General features: G+C 36.8%; 1 protein-coding gene across 1 annotated transcript in view; it reads right to left on the bottom strand.

Annotated features, from left to right (window-relative positions):
* The window catches only part of UGGT2 (UDP-glucose glycoprotein glucosyltransferase 2), a 196,012-nt gene that overhangs the window by 160,571 nt on the left and 17,466 nt on the right, over positions 1-17,975 (bottom strand). Inside the window, exons 2-4 of the mRNA XM_041731331.1 lie at positions 17,068-17,150; positions 8,641-8,771; positions 7,876-7,988 (exon numbers count right to left, since the gene is read on the bottom strand). Of these exons, the coding sequence (XP_041587265.1) occupies positions 7,876-7,988; positions 8,641-8,771; positions 17,068-17,150 (327 nt within the window). The remainder of the gene's footprint in view (positions 1-7,875; positions 7,989-8,640; positions 8,772-17,067; positions 17,151-17,975) is intronic.

The raw sequence follows: 17,975 nt of genomic DNA, 5'->3' as shown, positions 1-17,975 counted from the left end.
GTTCAAGCACCTTTACAGTAATTTTTAGTTTGGCTGTCATAGTATGTATACACACTCATCCACATTACTTTAATAAATTTCTTTTAAAGTTTTACACATTCATCCACTTTCATTATTTTTACAGATTTGAGAGACAGAACACTCGAGAGCAAGCATGCAGGGGTGGAAGGGGGAATGGAAGGAGCAGAGGGAGAGAAAGAAGCAGACTCTCCACTGAGTGGGGAGCCCCATGCAGGGCTCAATCCCAACACCCTGAGCCAAAGGCAGATGCTTAACCCACTGAGTCACCCAGGTGCCCCATCATCCACTTTCATTAACATTAAAGATAGGATTTTAAAGATAATACTGTCAATGTTTAGATACTTGAAACATGAAAAAAAATTTTATCAGCCCCAAGCGTTGAGTTCACAATCTCTTCTGCAACAGATGAAGAGACAAGAATGTGCAAAACAAGGAAAACAATTAGTTGCCATACTTCATAGGATCCTGTTAATAAATACAAAAAGTATGCTAAAATCATATATCATTTAAAAAGTAAAAAGGAATCAAACTAGATGAAATTATTAAAATCATTTCATTAATTTTTACTGATACCTTGGAACTCATATGACACTAAGTCAAGTGGATTACCATTAAAAATACTGATTTTTGTCAAATCAGTAATGTAGAAGTACATTTCATAATTTATACAGGGTATCTTACATTTTAATATTAGCCTGAAACAAAATGTTTTCAAAAATTTACTATTGTTAGTAGTTAAAAAGGCTGCTAATGAAACAGTGCTAGTAGATTTAAATATTTAGGTCAAAAATAAAAGGAAAAATTAGAAGGGAAGAGATTTTCCAGAGACAAAGGTCTCCTGAATATATATTTACCCTATGCCCCAAATTCATGCATAAATATACAGACTGACACGTCATCTTAATGATGCAAACTCTGTACTTCTGTGCTGGGAGCAGCCTTGGGTTAGGCCACATGAAGACTGAGGCTACAGCTACCAGGTGAAAGTTTAACCATGGTGGAACTAGAATGACATGTGCCGCTTTGGGGTTTATGTTTGTATATGGGGAAACCAGGCACAGAATGTTTTCAGTGGGGACAGGGCTTGCTTTTTTGGCCCGTTTACTGTCCCCAGTGAATATCTGCAGTGATGGCAAAGATCAGGTCCATATAAATGCCCTTGTTCAGGTTTTATTTATTTTTTATTTATTTATTTTTTCCTTGTTCAGGTTTTAACGGATAACAGATGTTAGACATCCCATCTCTCTGAAACAGGATACACTAGTCCCCTGGGACTTATACATAGTTGGCTAAATTGGGGACCCTTGAGCATGGTGAGACCTACAGATGGATCTCATCCTGCTGCTTCGAGTCCTGTTGAGAATAGCCTTAGTTAAATGCTTTATGAGACAACAGAATGGCTGATGGGTTGCATAGTCATAAAAATTTTGAGTTTGGTCAAGAATCTGTCAGGCCCAGGTATGGACTGTTGAGAGGGGCATTATACCATAGCCACTGACTATCTTTCTGGGTGTGTTAAGACTAGGACAGGCCATTTCTCAGGGTTTGCAGCAAGAGACTTTGAGGCGTGCGTGAACGTCTTCCTCTGGGACAAGGAGAAGGTTGCTTACTGCTTGTTATAAGCCAGAGGTTCCCCCAAGCACTGTGTCCTTCTGCTGTGATACATTCCCAACTCCTTATGTTGGGTTCGTGTGGGCCCGTTTTCACCCCTGGAGAATATGGAGCCACAGGGAACTAGTGCAAACGTGCTAATGCTCATGCTGCTTATGGCCACCAATAGTACAGTTCTTTGTTTCTAACCCAAGAGTCTCTGGTCTTCTGCCAGAATCCATGAAACCGTCAAAGACAAGCTTATTAGCTTTCAGGTAAGGCAAAATCAATTCCCCAGCCTGAGAAAAGCTATATATAGCATTTAGGTTAATACATTTTTCTTTTTGTGAACCTTAGGCACACAAGCCTTAGTTTTAACACTATCAATATTCATCCATAGTGTTTTTTTAAGCAAATAACTTATTTGAATATGTATTTAGAGTAACAAATATTTTAAGTTTTCCCCTCTACAAATGTTCCTCATTCCTAAATTTCCTTAAGTTTTCATTTTCTTTCAGGTTTTCCATTTCTTTAAATAAATGATTAAAACAACAGAAAAGAATAATTCTATTACCTTTTGCATTCATAGTATTTTCTTTTTCCCTTCGAGCTAAACACCCAGTTTATTTTTTCCTTTTTTAAATCATAACACATTCAGGGCATCAAAGTTGCTTTTCTTTTCATGTGGTATTCTCACTTTCCCAATTTCCAAAAACAAAAAAAATTCCTTAATAATTTTATTTCCTTAAAAAAATAATTTTATTTCCTTGTTGGGGGCGGGAGAAGAAAGTTATACTTACTTAGACGACAATTATTGTTGCTTTCTCCTAAATACATAATCATATGTGTATTTACATATATAACACCACATCTGTCAAGTTTTAGGGCAGATCTCGAGCACAGATCTTTGAACAGAAGGTAGAGAAGAGACAAATCATTCTACCTTTTTTTTTCTTTTTCTTTTCTTTTTTTTTTTTAGCTAGAGAGTTGTTGTTTCAAGTAGTAAGGTATTATGTTTTAAGTGGTAAGAAGTTTGACTTCAGACTAAAAAGAATGGGTCTAACACTGTGCACTTTTACAGAAATAATTCAGACTAGCAGATGGGCAGCTGCAATTTATCTTCATAGAATACAACCCCCAAAGAGTGTGTCTTTATCTTGCCAGTTGGTAGTCTTCTAAGTGGCAGACCAGATGGGCAGGCCACTGACAACAGTCTGAGAGTCAGTATAAATGTACTAAATTTCATCAACGGGTCCAGGACTAGTCAGGAAAAGAGTATTGCTCTGAACTCTGCCCACAGAATGGAGTGACCACTCAGCTTCTAATGTTACATAGCTGTGGCTTGACTGAACAGTAACGGCAGCCTAAAGATACCACCACCACCAGTAACCCAGCCCAGGCATTAAGGGAAATCACTGTGTCCTGAGGGCCCCACTGAGCCAGAAACTTCACTTGAGGTAGTATTAATAGGGCACAAGGTTTGTCCCAAAGAGTAGCTACCACTTTTTCATGTAAATCTAAGATCCTGCTAAGTCAAAACAAATACGCTCTTGAATATACCATTTTCAATTGACCAGGTCCCTCTATCTCTTTAGTCATTGAATCCTATTTGATCCAGACCAAAACATAAAATATCAGATAGTAGAGTCACAAGGCTTCCCTGGGTTCCTTCAGTTTCAATTAGGGCTTGATAGCCCCTAAGAGCTGCTTTTCAAAAAGGAGTATGCTTGATGACTAAAGCAGGTGGCGCTGTGGTACTTGAAACTGCCTCTGGGTACCCAGCAGTCCTTCAGACTGGGACTAAAGTTGGTATTCTATTCTAGCTTCTTTCTACTCCTGGGATTCTATGTTGCTCACCTAGGAATAGACAGTACAGTGGCAGTCTCCCTTGAGACTTCGTGAACATTCACAGCATTCACAGCATAAACACATACGATAAAAGTGCCAAACATAATTCAGTCATGGAAGCCAAAATAATAAAACTTCATCAAACTGGTCTAGAGATCATTTTAAACCCTTGCGAGTGGTAAACACCTTCCAAACTCCATCAGTTGAGTTTGGGTGTCTTTTCCTACAGGCACATATATCAAGGCGCTATGGCAGAAGCTAGAGCAAGTTCAGAAAACTGCTATCACCCAGCCAGTAGCAGAGAGTACAAAATGGTGGAGGAGAGAGAAGAGAGCTTTTATCTTCCTTCAGCCATGTGGCCCCTTGTCCTTCTTCTTCCAGAAAGCCATGTGTCTGTCAGCATTTCACCTTTGTTTCTAAAACTGTCAAGAACTATAAAAGATATAAGGTGTGACTTTACCCTACCTACAAAACATTAAGTTAGATTTTTATCATCTCATGGCGGGGCAGTGGGCCAAACACCTAAATGGATATTACACAAATAGCAAATAGTGGGTATATTCTGCAGCTGAGGCACACTATACTTGGAGAACCACTATTTTATAGCAAGCAGTAAACAATCCTATTCTTTCTGGAAAGAAGATCACCTTACTCCTCCAGACTGCCTGCTACAAACACAACCCTGAGGAATGGCTCAGTTAAGGAGTGGTCACAGTACTCCTCCACTTTCTATAAATCAGACCAAGAACATGAAAGGACTCATAGTATTCACTGCAGATTGCCTCTCACAAAAGTTTTATGTTAACCTTTTTTTTTAAACTTAATTTTAGATTTAACAGTTGAATATTCAATATTTTAAAAATTATATATTCAGACATCAAAAATAATTTTAAGTTACCAAAATTACATTAAAAAATGCACTAAAAGAAAAAAAGCACAAGGGCTGACAATTTCACAGTCTATTAAAGCTATAACTGGGGGGTAAAAAGCTATAAAGGAATTGAAGATCCATGGGGAAGCCCCGGTGGCTCAGCGATTTAATGCCACCTTCGGCCCAGGGCCTGATCCTGGAGACACGGGATCGAGTCCCACGTTGGGCTCCCTGCATGGAGCCTGTTTCTCCCTCTGCCTGTGTCTCTGCCTCTCTCTCTCTCTCTCTGTATGTGTCTCATGAATAAATAAATAAAATCTTAAAAAAAAAAAAAGGTGGGAAATTCTACCTGAATTTCCCACCTGCTGACCACAAATTAAAAAAAATATATATGGAATTGAAGATCCTGCAATTTGTGACAACATGGATAGACCTACGGCGTGCTATGTTAAGTGAAATAAGGCAGAGAAAGACAAATACCATATTATTTCACTCCTATGTGGAATCTAGAAAACAAAATAAATGAAACAAAAAAACCAGAAACGGATTGACAAATACAGAGAACCAGTGGTCCCCAGAGAAAAGTGGGGGAATGGGCAAAATAGGTGAAGGGGATTAAGGAGGCACAAACTTCGTTATAAAATAAATAAATCACAGAGATAAAAAGTACAGCATAAGGAATACAGCAAATAATACTGTAATAATGTTGTATGGTGACAGATAATCCCACTTATAGTGAGCACTGCAAAAAGTATAGAATTGTTGAATTACTATGTTGTGCACTGATGCAAACATAACGTTTATCAACTATACTTAAATAATAGAAATAAAACAAAAATTCAATGCAGATACCCCTAAAACATAGCAGGCAGTACTTTTCAGAGAAGCTTAATGAATCTAAAACTTGCATAAAAACATTAAAACATCTGGATCAAACTCCTTTGGAGAAATATATTGCTCTATTTTTTTTTTATTTTTATTTTTTAATTTTTTTATTTATGATAGTCACAGAGAGAGAGAGAGAGAGAGGCAGAGACACAGGTGGAGGGAGAAGCAGGCTCCATGCAGCGGGAGCCTGATGTGGGATTCAATCCCGGGTCTCCAGGATCGCGCCCTGGGCCAAAGGCAGGCGCCAAACCGCTGCGCCACCCAGGGATCCCCTGCTCTATTTTTTTTAAGAAAGGAATTCCTATGATATACTTTTCTATGACATACATATGTACAAGAATAACAGAATTTACAGAAATTACATGGTTGTAATTTCTAATTAATTTTTATTATTATTTATTATTTATTCATTTATTATTTATTTATTATTATTTATATATTAAAATATATTTATTATTATTATTAATTATTAATTCTAATAATTCTAACCATAATTAATTGTTGTAATTTCTAATTCACTATATAAAGCTAGAATGACTGCTTTAAAAGGATAGCATTTATAACTTAAAATAGCTAATCTCATTGATTAAAATAGAAACATGAATCTTAATGAAAACATAAGCAATATTAATTTAACAGAAAATATCCCACACCATTAATACAAAGATAATACAATATTTTAATATATTACCATAATACACAGTATGTTCAATGAGAAAAACTTTGTATTCATCTCAATAAAAAATAATTGATAAAATATGTTATTTCTGATTTAAAAACAGAGAATTACAAAACTTTAACATTTTAAAAAACTTTAACGTTTTAAAAGGTATGAACAAATAAATGAAAGAAGATATGAATAGAAGATACATCATGTCATCTGTCGAGAGATTCAATATAATAAAGATTAAATTGTTCTTATTTATTTATGAGAGACAGAGAAAGAGAGAGAGAGAGAGAGGCAGAGACACGGGCAAAGGGAGAAGCAGGCTCCACACAGGGAGCCTGACGTGGGACTCGATCCCGGGACTCCAGGATCATGCCCTGGGCCGAAGGCAGGTGCCAAACTACTGAGCCACCCAGGGATCCCGCAAGATTAAACTGTTCTTAAATTAACCAATAAGCTTAGCATATTCTAATTAAAATCCTACTGAGGTTTCTTAGGGAGGCAATTTGGCAGGAGAAAACAGGATTTTTTTTTTTTAAGATTTTATTTATTTATTCATGACAGACACACACACACACACACACACACAGAGGCAGAGACACAGGCAGAGGGAGAAGCAGGCTGCATGCAGGGAGCCTGACGTGGGACTCAATCCTGGGTCTCCAGGATCACGCTTGGGGCCGAAGGCGGCGCTAACTGCTAAGCCACCGGGGCTGCCCGAAAACAGGCTTTAATATTAATTTGAGAGCATCAATAACAACAGAGCTAAAAAAAAAAAAAATTGGGAGGATATAAAGCAGCAATGACCTTGTACTGTGAGGTACCAGGATATATTATAAAATAATAAATACTAAAACAGCATGGCACTGCTACAAGAAACAGTTAATGTACAGAAGAGCTATGAAATAGAGCATAACATAAATATAACAAATGTATAATCAACTAGTCATCTGAAGGGAGAAATATCTGACTGGATCCTTTCCTAACAGTAACTTACATGGATTAAAAGTTTAAGGTAAAATGATTGGGATCCCTGGGTGGCTCAGTGGTTTAGTGCCTGCCTTCGGCACAGGGTGTGATCCTGGAGTCCCGGGGTCGATCCTGTATCAGGCTCCCTGCATAAAGCCTGCTTCTCATTCTGCCTATGATTCTGCCTCTCTCTCTCTCTCTCTCTCTGTCTCTCATGAATAAATAAATAAAATCTTTAAAAAAAATTTTAAGGTAAAATGAAAGGAAAAACTTTAGGAAAACTACTGGAAAATAGTTTTTTCCAAACTTGAGAGATTTTAACTAAGTATAAAAACATACACAAATATTTGACTACAAAAAATTAAAAAGCCTTCTGTATAATATAAAATGTAATCTTTTAAAAGATTTACAATAAAAAAGACAAGTATTGATATGAATTACTAAATATATATTACTGTTTAATATATATATAAAGAACTCTTTCAAAATTAGAGAATAACCTTAATACTTTTTAAAGTATAAATAAATCAGACAGTAGAACATACACTGGTACTAATAAATTAATAATTTCCTTCTGACTGCCCATATCCATCTGTATTAAATGCTTGGAAGAAGTTAAAAAGGTTTTTAATAATACATTATAACAAAAAGCAACTCTATACACTCTGTATTAGTGTTCATATTATTAATTTTTTATTCCTAAGTTATATTCAGTTTATATTTAAAGAGATGGAGTCCAAATAAATCCAGTTTTGCATGCTTATCTAAAAAAACAATGATTATATAAAACATATTTCATGTATTTTATGGTATTTTGGTATAATTTATATTCCAAAATCAAAAGCTAACTGAAATATTATACTGAAAGTATTTGTATGTTTTAGAAAAAGACTTGAACACCTCAGATTCAGTTTTTCAATACAGTACATTATTTAATAAGCAATGTCTTTATTATTAAAAATTTTCATTGCAAGAAATTTCTGCTATTTCAACTCTTCACTATTGGCAATCATGAACTTACCTTGAAGTAGCCTTCTTTAGCAGTTTTTTAAGCTCATTAATTTTACAGGTGTGTTTTTTATGGATAACCACAAATGCATCACAGCCATCTGGCGGAGGCTCATCAGCTGCAATCTAAGATTTCAAAGATTATATTTAGCTACAGTAGTTGGTAATTAAAATATGATCTTTAAAACTCATACATTCCTTTGATTAAAATAACTCATCAACTACTATTAAGTTATTGCTCTAATTAAAGTAAAAAATATCTACATGCAGGCAGAATCAAATACTTTAACAAAATCAACCTTATAGTAGGAACATGCTTCAAAGTCATTGAAAAAAATGCCAAATTAAAATTTTCATTACTGTTAATTTCAATAATCATTTGTTCTCATAATTTCCTTATTCCAAATAACTATAAGATTACATAATATATTCAATTATAATCAATGATTAACAATGATAATATAATCAATGGCAGGCTCTGTAAGTCTGTAGATCTTTTTCAACCAAAGATATTCACATTAGGGTTTCTTTCTTTTTTTTTTTTTTTAAAGAATTTATTCATGAGAGACACAGAGAGAGAGGCAGAGACACAGGCAGAGGAAGAAGCAGGCTCCCCACAGGGAGCCTAATGTGGGACTCGATCCCAGGACCCCAGGATCATGCCCCGAGCCAAAGGCAGACGCTTAGCCACTGAGCCACCCAGGCATCCCCACATTAAGGTTTCTGCATATTATCAGCATGCTTCTTTGTCGACTATAGTTTGGGTATTTTTACATACCTGTTGGAACATCTGAATAGTTGGTGAGTATGCCCTTATAGAGAAAGCAAACTTTAAGAAATTGATATGTAAATTGTCTAAGAATTGTCCAGCTTTCTTCAGGATTAAGTTGTAATAAGAATAAGGTGATTCTATAAAAAAATTCAAAAGAATAGGATGTTATTTCATTTTCAAGACACTGGCACGTCTCTACTGTAAAGCTAACTTAATATCAAAATCTTAAGTTTGTTTACAGATGATGTTGGAGAAAAATGGAAAAAAAATCAAGATCTGGTTTATTAACTTCATTTGGATCTTTCAGTGAAGTACAATCAAGTGATATGAGTCCAGGTGAAAATAATCCTGCCATTAAAATCTCTTCAGAAGATGCCAGCATCTCAGATTAATTCACTCCAAGGCTGTGGGGTTATCATACAAGGATAAGATGCAGGCCCTACCTAGGATTTCAGAGGAGACTAAGAACAGCAAAATAAAGCTAAAGAGTATGACTTACTAAATTTTAAATGACATGTATAAATAAACTCTACTCAGATTTAGTACACATAGCTACAAGCAATTAGTGGGTCCAGAATGCTTTAGGAGACAGAAGTTGAAGCTGACCTTAAAAGAATAAATGTCTTCTTGTATAGAAAAACCTGAACTGATAGTTCCCTCCCCTAAAGCCATCTACAAAGATCCCGAAGACACCAAAGAGAAGGATGAATCCTAGAGTGTAGGAACTCTTGAACACCTCTGTGGAGATGGAAATCATGTGGAAGGAGAATGGATGCCAAGAGCTGAAGGGGGCTTGGTGATACTCAGGAGGTAAGCAGGAAAGAACCACCAATTTTTGCCCTTTCTTTTTCTCTACACCACCTGGAGTTGTTATCGTCTGCACTCTAGCCACTGTGTCAGCCAGAGGCGGTGAGCTAACAGCACAGCTTCTCTGGAGCCAGATGGCACGGGTACCTGTAAGCTGGTCCCTGGACATTCCCTCTCTCCTTTACTCCCTGGCACTAAGTTATCAACTGACATAACCTTCATTGAGAGGAGAGGTAGGTTAGACTCACAGCTTTACCTGCAGATCACAGATCCTTGATGGTGAGAAGGGAAGACAAAAGGAAAATGTAACCATAGACACACTCCTGGGGGAGCAAGGGAAAGAAAGGTGCTATGTGGAAGGAGAGACTTTGGGGGTGGTGAGGGAAACTGTACTGGTTTTTTATTTCTACACCGTCTACTACTTGTTCAAAAGGTGCTGGGCTATTGACCCTTGGCTTCGCTCCCTAACACAACCCATTCATGGTTCAGAGGTCATCTGGCCCTCTACATTGCCCTGTGGGAATTGGGGCTCAGGGAATCAGCACAAATACATGGACACGGTGGGTACTGCTTTTTCTTTGAATAATAAAGTCCTCTGTCTCTCATCCAGGGGTTTCGTGTCTTCTGTCAGCATCCATGAAACTAATCTGTTAACTTGAAAATGGTAAAATCTCAGATCCTTCATAGTACTGGACAGATTGGACAATAGACATGGAATGCTGACAGATATACAGATATTTTTGGAGGAGAAAAGACCCAGTCAGCTTCATGGGTCAACTGACAGAATTTAAAAAGAAGTCCTTGTAAACTGATAGTGAACATACTGGCAAAATTGTATAGTTAATCAGGCAATAAATGGTCCTCCAATTTGTTGCCTATTATCAAGAAGTAAGAGGTTACAGGTCAAGAACTAGGCAGCAGATTCAAAGACATTTACCCAAATGAGGTCTTAGTTGTTAACACTGCTCCATGTAAGTGGACTTCCCCCACCAGTGGTTCTGTCAGCTTCAAGTCCAACCCACTGTGACAAGTACAAAGACCTATCTTGGATCAGAGCAAGGTTTGACCCTCTTCAGACAATAGCTATAGACATGCATACCTACATGAAGTGAAAAAGGAAGGAAATCTGTTACCACTATGGACAGAAGGCTGGAAAATCACTAGAACCTTGGCTTGCCTGGCAGAGGAGAGGATGGAAGACATGATGAAGAGTTACAACCAAGTTATGATTCAACAACTCTTTACAATCTATCGTGCCAACCTCAGAGCCTATCAAGCAGGACAGTAAAAGTCTCAAGAGTTACTGTAATGGTTCTTGGCCAAGGAGAGAATGCTGTGGCCCGCTTGGGAGATTTCCTTTGGTCAAAGTCTTCCAGCTCTGATCAAGGACTCTCTTATGTTTGATCTTTGAAATTGTGGGAAGCTAAGTTTTTAACTTGCAAGTAGGATAAAAAAACTTCAGCCCCTTTACAGTTCTTGACAGATCCCGAAGTCGGGCAAAGGAGAGCTATGGTATGTATAATTGTATCCCTAATTTAGAAAAATCTAAGAAATAGAAGAGAATGAAACCACAATTCAAGAAAACTCTCAAGAATTAAAAGAAATAATGAGTCTACGTATCTAAGAATGAAGACTCAAGCTGGCTAGCACTGAAACACTTTCTAGTAAAACTATGGTACTCTAACTTTAGAAATGTGAAGAATAGGGGCACTTAGGTGGCTCAGTTGGTTAAATGTCTGATTTCAGCTCAAGTCATAATCCTAGGGTTCTGGGATCAAGCCCCACATTGGGCTCCTTGCTCAGTGGGGAGCCTGCTTCTCCCTCTCCCCTGCTTGCTGCTCCCCCTGCTTGTGCTTGATGTCAAATAAAATCTTTTTAAAAATCTGAAGAATAAAATTCATGCATGCACAGTGCTGTATGTGAAGAATTCAAGGCCATTATTCCTAGGCGTTCATAATGAAGCATCAACTAGGAAGCAAACTTTACCTAACCAAGAAATAATAGGAGAAACTGTACCATAAAGTTTGATGGTGAACTCTGAATACACTTAAGAATAGAAACAAGACTAAATGAAAGAGTTGAGATTTACAGAATACTATGTAAATGCTACATGCTCCAGTGATGCAGAAAAGCACATCACTAACCAAACCACAACAAAGGGGAAATTAAGTGGAAAGTAAAATAAGCTCGGTGATTTCTCATAAATGTTAGCTGGCAATAAAAGAATATCACCAAAGCCAATAAAGTAGTAGAAACTTATGTATACTTAAGAATACACAGATAAAGACAAAGGATACTGGTGACCAAATTCAGACCATGCTGAGGGGAAGAAAGGATCATTAGCCATCTCATTATGGCTTATAGGGGACCGAGAGGCAATACTCAAATAGAGAGGAGGCTAACCACTCTGGGTCTTCACAAGCTATTCCTTTGGCATAAAATGTAGAAGGGCAGGTGGTGCATGTTCAGCCAACTCCTATTCAGCAAACTTTAAGTGTCATTTGTTTTGAAAAGAGTTTTCCCTGACCTCCCAGTCCAGATCCTGTTATACTGACAGGTCCATCCTATCTCTAAATCAATTCTCAAAACTAGGGCAGCCCAGGTGGCTCAGGGGTTTAGCGCCACCTTCAGCCCAGTGCCTGATCCTGGAGACCCGGGATCAAGTCCCAGGTCGGGCTCCCTGCATGGAGTCTGCTTCTCCCTCTGCCTGTGTCTGTGCCTCTCTCTCTCAATCTCTCTCTCTCTCTCTCTCTCTCTCTCTCTCTGTGTCTCTAATGAATAAATAAAATCTTTTTTAAAAAAATTAATTTAAATAAATAAATAAATAAAATCTTTAGGGAAAAAAAAAAGGGGGACTCCTGGGTGGCTCAGGGGTTAAGCATCTGCCTTCAGCTCAGTTCATGATCCTGGAGTCCCGGGATAAAGTCCCACATCAGGCTCCCTGCATGAAGCCTGCTTCTCCCTCTGCCTATGTCTCTCCTCTCTCTGTGTGTCTCTCATGAATAAATAAGTAAAATCTTAAAAAAAAAAAAAAAAAACCCTGGTCTTTAAAAAGACACAATAGCTACAGGGCCAACAAAAAAAATCGCCAAAATTAATAGCATAACTAAGACTGCATCAGTCAAATGAGGATCAGTCTGAAAACAGAGTCAACAGAAACAAATGTGAATAGTGCCTGACAAGAGACATCAAATTTTGTCACTGGTCACTTTTATTGTCCCCAATGTAGAGATGGATGTAGGGTTCAGGGGTTTAGGTTCTATAATTTAGGCTTAACTTGCAAGATCATCTCAATCATGAGGTGGATATATTGGATAGCTAATGTTTTAAAATAATTCAGGGGCACCTGGGTGGCTCAACTGATTCAATGTCCAACTCTTGATTTCAGCTCAGGCCATCATCTTATGGTCTGAGACTGAGACTTGCATCAGGCTCTGCACTGGATGTGGAGCCTGCTTGGGATTCTTCCCCCTCCCCCCATTCACACATGTGCTAAAAATAAATAATTCAGGCTCACCAATTAACCTGCTAATAAAGACTCTGCCTTTTTGGTATCCTTCCTCTTTCTTCAGCCTCATGTTTCATTGATTTCTGCCTATTGGCATTTAATATACATAAATCACTCTCACCTTCAGGGGGAAAAAAAGCAGCAGCCTACATAGCCCACTATTGATTCATCTTATTTGCTGCACAATCTTTTTTTCCAGGTATAGAAATTAGTGATTCAACACATACAACACCTGGTGCTCATCACAAGTGCACCCCTTAATCTCCATCACTCATTTAACCCATCCCCCAACCACCTCTCCTCTTGTAACCATCAGTGTGTTCTCTATTAAGAGAACACACTACAGTTAAGTTTCTTGATTTTCCTTATGTTTTTTAAATTCCAAAGGGGTGAAATCCTATGGTATCTTTGACTTATTCTGCTTAGCATAATACTCTCTAGCTTCAATTGTCATTGCAAATGATAAGACTTTATTCTTTTTTATAGCTGAATAACATTCCACTGTATATATACACCACATCTTCTTTCTCCATTCAGCAGTTCTGATGGACACTTGGACTTTTCCCTTGGTTGGCTATTGTTGATAGTTCTGCTATAAACATTGGGGTATATGTATCCCTTCAAATAACTATGTTTGAATCCTCTGAGTAAATAACTACTAGTGCAATTGCTGGATCCCAGGGTAGTTCTATTTTTAACTTTTTTAAAGAACCTCCATACTATTCTCCACAGTGGCTATAGCAGTTTGCATTCCCACCAACAGTATAACAGGGCTCCCCTTTCTCTGCATCCTCACCAATACCTATTGTTTCCTGAGTTTTGATTTTAGCTGTTCTGAATGGAGGTAATAACTCACAGTTCTGATTTGCATTTCCCTGATGAGGGATTTTGGGCATCTTTTCATGCTTCACAGTTCATCCTGAAAGACTTAATATTCTTCTCTGCTTCCAACCTCAACTCATACCTCAACCTACCACATAATTTTTTGATAATTAGATCGCTGAAACTGCGAAGTCACCAATAACTTTTCTGTTGTTAAAAGCTTAATATTTTCATGATTTGATCAGTCTATAGTACTTAATAACATCCATCACTTACCACTCAGTGTTCTCTTGGCTTTCATGACACTATACTTTCTAGGTTTTTACTGACCTTTACGGGTCCTCCTAGTCTCTAGTGTGTGTTCTTCTGTTTAGTTCTTACACATTGATGCTCGTCAGGCTTCTGCTCCTGGGAACTATTTTCTTCTCATTTTATACCTCCTCCCTCTAACTTTAATTACTCTTTTAGTGTTGATAACTCCCAAATCCAACCCTTCAGCCTAGACTTTTACCACCTAAATCTCCCACTCATATATCAGCTTATGGGGTATCTCCACTTGGATATTTGATAAGCATTTCAAATGTGACACATCCAAACTGCAATCATCATCCTATCCAAATCCAGTTCTCAGTTACAAGTAACTCAGTTAGAAATGTCATAGCATTTTCCAAAAATCTTTCCATTAAAATATATAAGCAACTTTACTTACGTAAAAACCATTAAATCTTCAAGGACTTTGAGTTTCTTCCATGTGGAGCACATGGGGAAGTAAAAATAAGTAGGGACTCACTTTAGATAAACCTTGGTTGACATTTCTAACTCACCACACAAACCTCATAGGTTGGCAAATATCATGCCATCTGAATCTTGAAGCATCAATAAATACCTAATTCTGTAGCAGGACCATAAAATAGCTTAAAAAAAAACCAGGCAATTCTATGTTTAAAGATCTTAATTTTATTAAGATCTTTATTAAGATCTTTATTAAATGTTTAAAAGATATTAATTTGCGGACACATAATTTAAAGTGTTCTCACTAAATGGCATGAAACTAGCACCTGAATTCAAAAAGTTAAATCCTCAATATTTACAACTTTTTTAGGCAAGTAGATCACTGGAATTATTCTTCAGTAGAGAGTATTTATGGGGTTTAATGGAGATTCAACAACCTAAAAAATTACAAGTAACTGAGGATTTAAAATGTTTCCTCTAGGATAATATCTTGAATTCAGTAACTCTGACAATTGTTGACATTTTTAACTCCTAATATACAGCATCCTCTCCTACACTTAACAACATCAGTGATGATGCAGCGTATGTATTTGATCTTGCCATTATAAATAGTTTTAACAGAATTCTATTTTCTGTGTTAGTAATCCTTATTTAATAGAATTCTTTTTAGGTTCAACCCTGAAATACACACCTCCTGTATTATATGCTTGAAGTAGAATTTAGGTATTCCTAAGCTTATATTCTAACTTGTTAGTAATCATCTGCCATCAGATTGTTCAGGCATGTCATTTCATTTAGGTAAAGTGCTTAGATACATCTAAGCAACTAAAAGCAGTTCAAAAATTTATAAGAGTAATTTTCAAGATTGCTTTCCCAGTGGGAAACAGCACTGAGTAAGACTATAAAGTATATACCAAGAACCAAAGATTTAAGGTAGCTACATTCAGGGCTTTAGGTGAGAGCCACAAAATTTGGTGGATTTTTTAAATTTATTTATTCATTCATGAGAAACACAGAGAAAGAGAGGCAGACACAGGAAGAGGGAGAAGCAGGCTCCATGCAGGGAGCCCGACGCGGGACTCGATCCCAGGTCTCCAGCATCACTCCTGGGCTGCAGGCAGCGCTAAACTGCTGAGCCACCCGGGCTGCTGGTAGATTTTTTTTTCAACTATGAGAACCTTAAATATTAATCTAGCCCATTTTTGCCTCAAATATCAAAACTGAAATCACCAGGACAAATACAAAGCCAACCATCAGCAGTGCCTGATGCATTTGCCTGTCTACTTCTACGTGGTCAAAATTCCTCTGCACAGCCTACTACCACCCTCTCTTGTGCTCTTCTCCTTTCCTTACCACCTGGCTACCTCTACCAACCACTCTCAGCTTCAACACCCCCCACTAGGAAGGCCACCCTGCTCTCTCTGAAGTACTGACTAGGTGCCGGTTTCCATGTGCTTCTTTGTCATCACAGCCCATGAAGCTCTCACCACCTCACAGCAGAGTGCGCTCTTCTGCTGTCCCCTTGACAGTATTATGGGGTCCAGGGAGTACAGATCATCTTTGTATTCCCAGAATCTACGGAAGTACACAGTATCTCTTGTGACTCAAATAATGATAATTAAATAATGGTTTTTTAAAGAGCAAATTACTTGGCTTTGAAAATATCATGAAAGTCATGTGTGTTCTATTTTTTTAACCTAGCTCATGAAATAAAAAAATTGCTGAACTTCAAGGCTACCTGACCCAAATGGAGGTCAATAAATGAACACTTAAGATATTCAAGTCTATTGTTTCTCCTACAATTACACTCAATAACAAAATCATAAACGAATCACCAGATTAAGTAGTCTCTAAAATATTTAACCTCCATAGTAATCATAGTAATCTCCCCATGTGTACAAGGCTAAAGAAATCCTCCTTTATGGATTCTATATTAGTATTTTTTTCTATTCTCTTTAGAGAAAGGAAAATAACCTTTCTTTATAATAATTAACCTTTTAGCCTCTGCTCCTAAAACCTCATTTCATTATCTTTAATCTTTTTCCTCAGAAAACACATTAACAAACACTTGTTCATTCTAAAGAATATGCACATATATAGATACGTAATATATATTCACATATATTTAAAAATTAGGAATGACTAACTACATCTTCCAGATAGTGAAATAAAAACACATAGGTTACCTGATTTGTTAAAGGCAAGTAGTAAAAAATCTCTTTAAAAGCATTTTTGAAAAAAAAAAAACACTACTAGATGCAAAACTATTTCAAATAAATCTAGGTAAAAAGAAAGCCATAATTGAACAATTTCTATTTCTCCTTGATTATAATGCAATCTGCAAACACTGCTAATCATGTGATTGTTCTTATAATAAAGGATTAAACTTTTATTTTTCAGAAATGGATGCTTGGAATCATTTCCATTAAAATATCTTTTCAAATTTAATATTCATACTTACTAACCAAATTGAGCATTTACACTTCACCCTTAAAGACAATAAACATATCTAATGTATGTACAGAAATAGAAATTTTTTAAGTTACAATATGCATATCACCTACCTGTTTGCTTATAAATTGCTAATTCTTGTACAGTTTCCAAAAACTGCCAAAATTTTTCATTACTTTCTTCTGCCATAAATTCACTATTAAAATAAAAGTAATCAGTTAATAGATGGAAATGAAAAATGAAATGAGAAACTACAGCTTAAAACCAAATTATAATTTATGCTTAAAACAAAAACTTCGAAATAGTAAAGTGCCTGATTTCCATTTACTATAATACAGAAAGAGAACAAATGATGATTCTTACATGACATTCTTAAGTTACAAGCATATACTCGTGACTGGAAAAGATTGCATGAAATTCCTTCTGACTTTTCCTCATTACTAGCTATAAGTAAAAGACGGATAATTTATTGTTTCTTCATGTGAAATACCACTGAGGAGTAGAATTTTTTGTTTTAATTCCAGTGTAGCTAACATACAGTGCTACATTAGTTTCAGGTGTACAACATAGTGATTCATACTGACATACAACACAAGGTGCTCACCAGAACAAGTGTACTCCTTAATCCCCATCACATAGTTCACTCACCCTCCCCTATAACCCCTTTGGCAACCACTAATTTGTTCTCTATAGTTAAGAGTCTGTTTCTTGATTGTGTCCCTTTTTCCTTTTGCTCATTTGTTTCTTAAAGCCCACATGAGTGAAATCATATGGTATTTGTCTTTCTCTGATAGACTTATTTTACTTAGCATTAAACTCTCTAGTTCTAACCATGTCATTGCAAATTACTGAGAAGTATAATTTAACAGTAACGAAGGAAGTGTTATATAAAGGTTAAAAAAAAAAGACTGCCCGTTTTTCACAAACAAAAATTGTTTTTATAAACACTCTTTAAAAACAGTATTATCAGGGCACCTGGGTGGATTAGTCAGTTAAGTGGCCAACTCTTGATTTTGGCTCA

Source organism: Vulpes lagopus, chromosome 16 (assembly GCF_018345385.1).
Source record: "Vulpes lagopus strain Blue_001 chromosome 16, ASM1834538v1, whole genome shotgun sequence".
NCBI classification, from domain to species: domain Eukaryota; kingdom Metazoa; phylum Chordata; class Mammalia; order Carnivora; family Canidae; genus Vulpes; species Vulpes lagopus.
The sequence above is the reverse complement of the archived record's forward strand: the minus strand, read 5'-3'. Positions and strand labels throughout refer to the sequence as shown.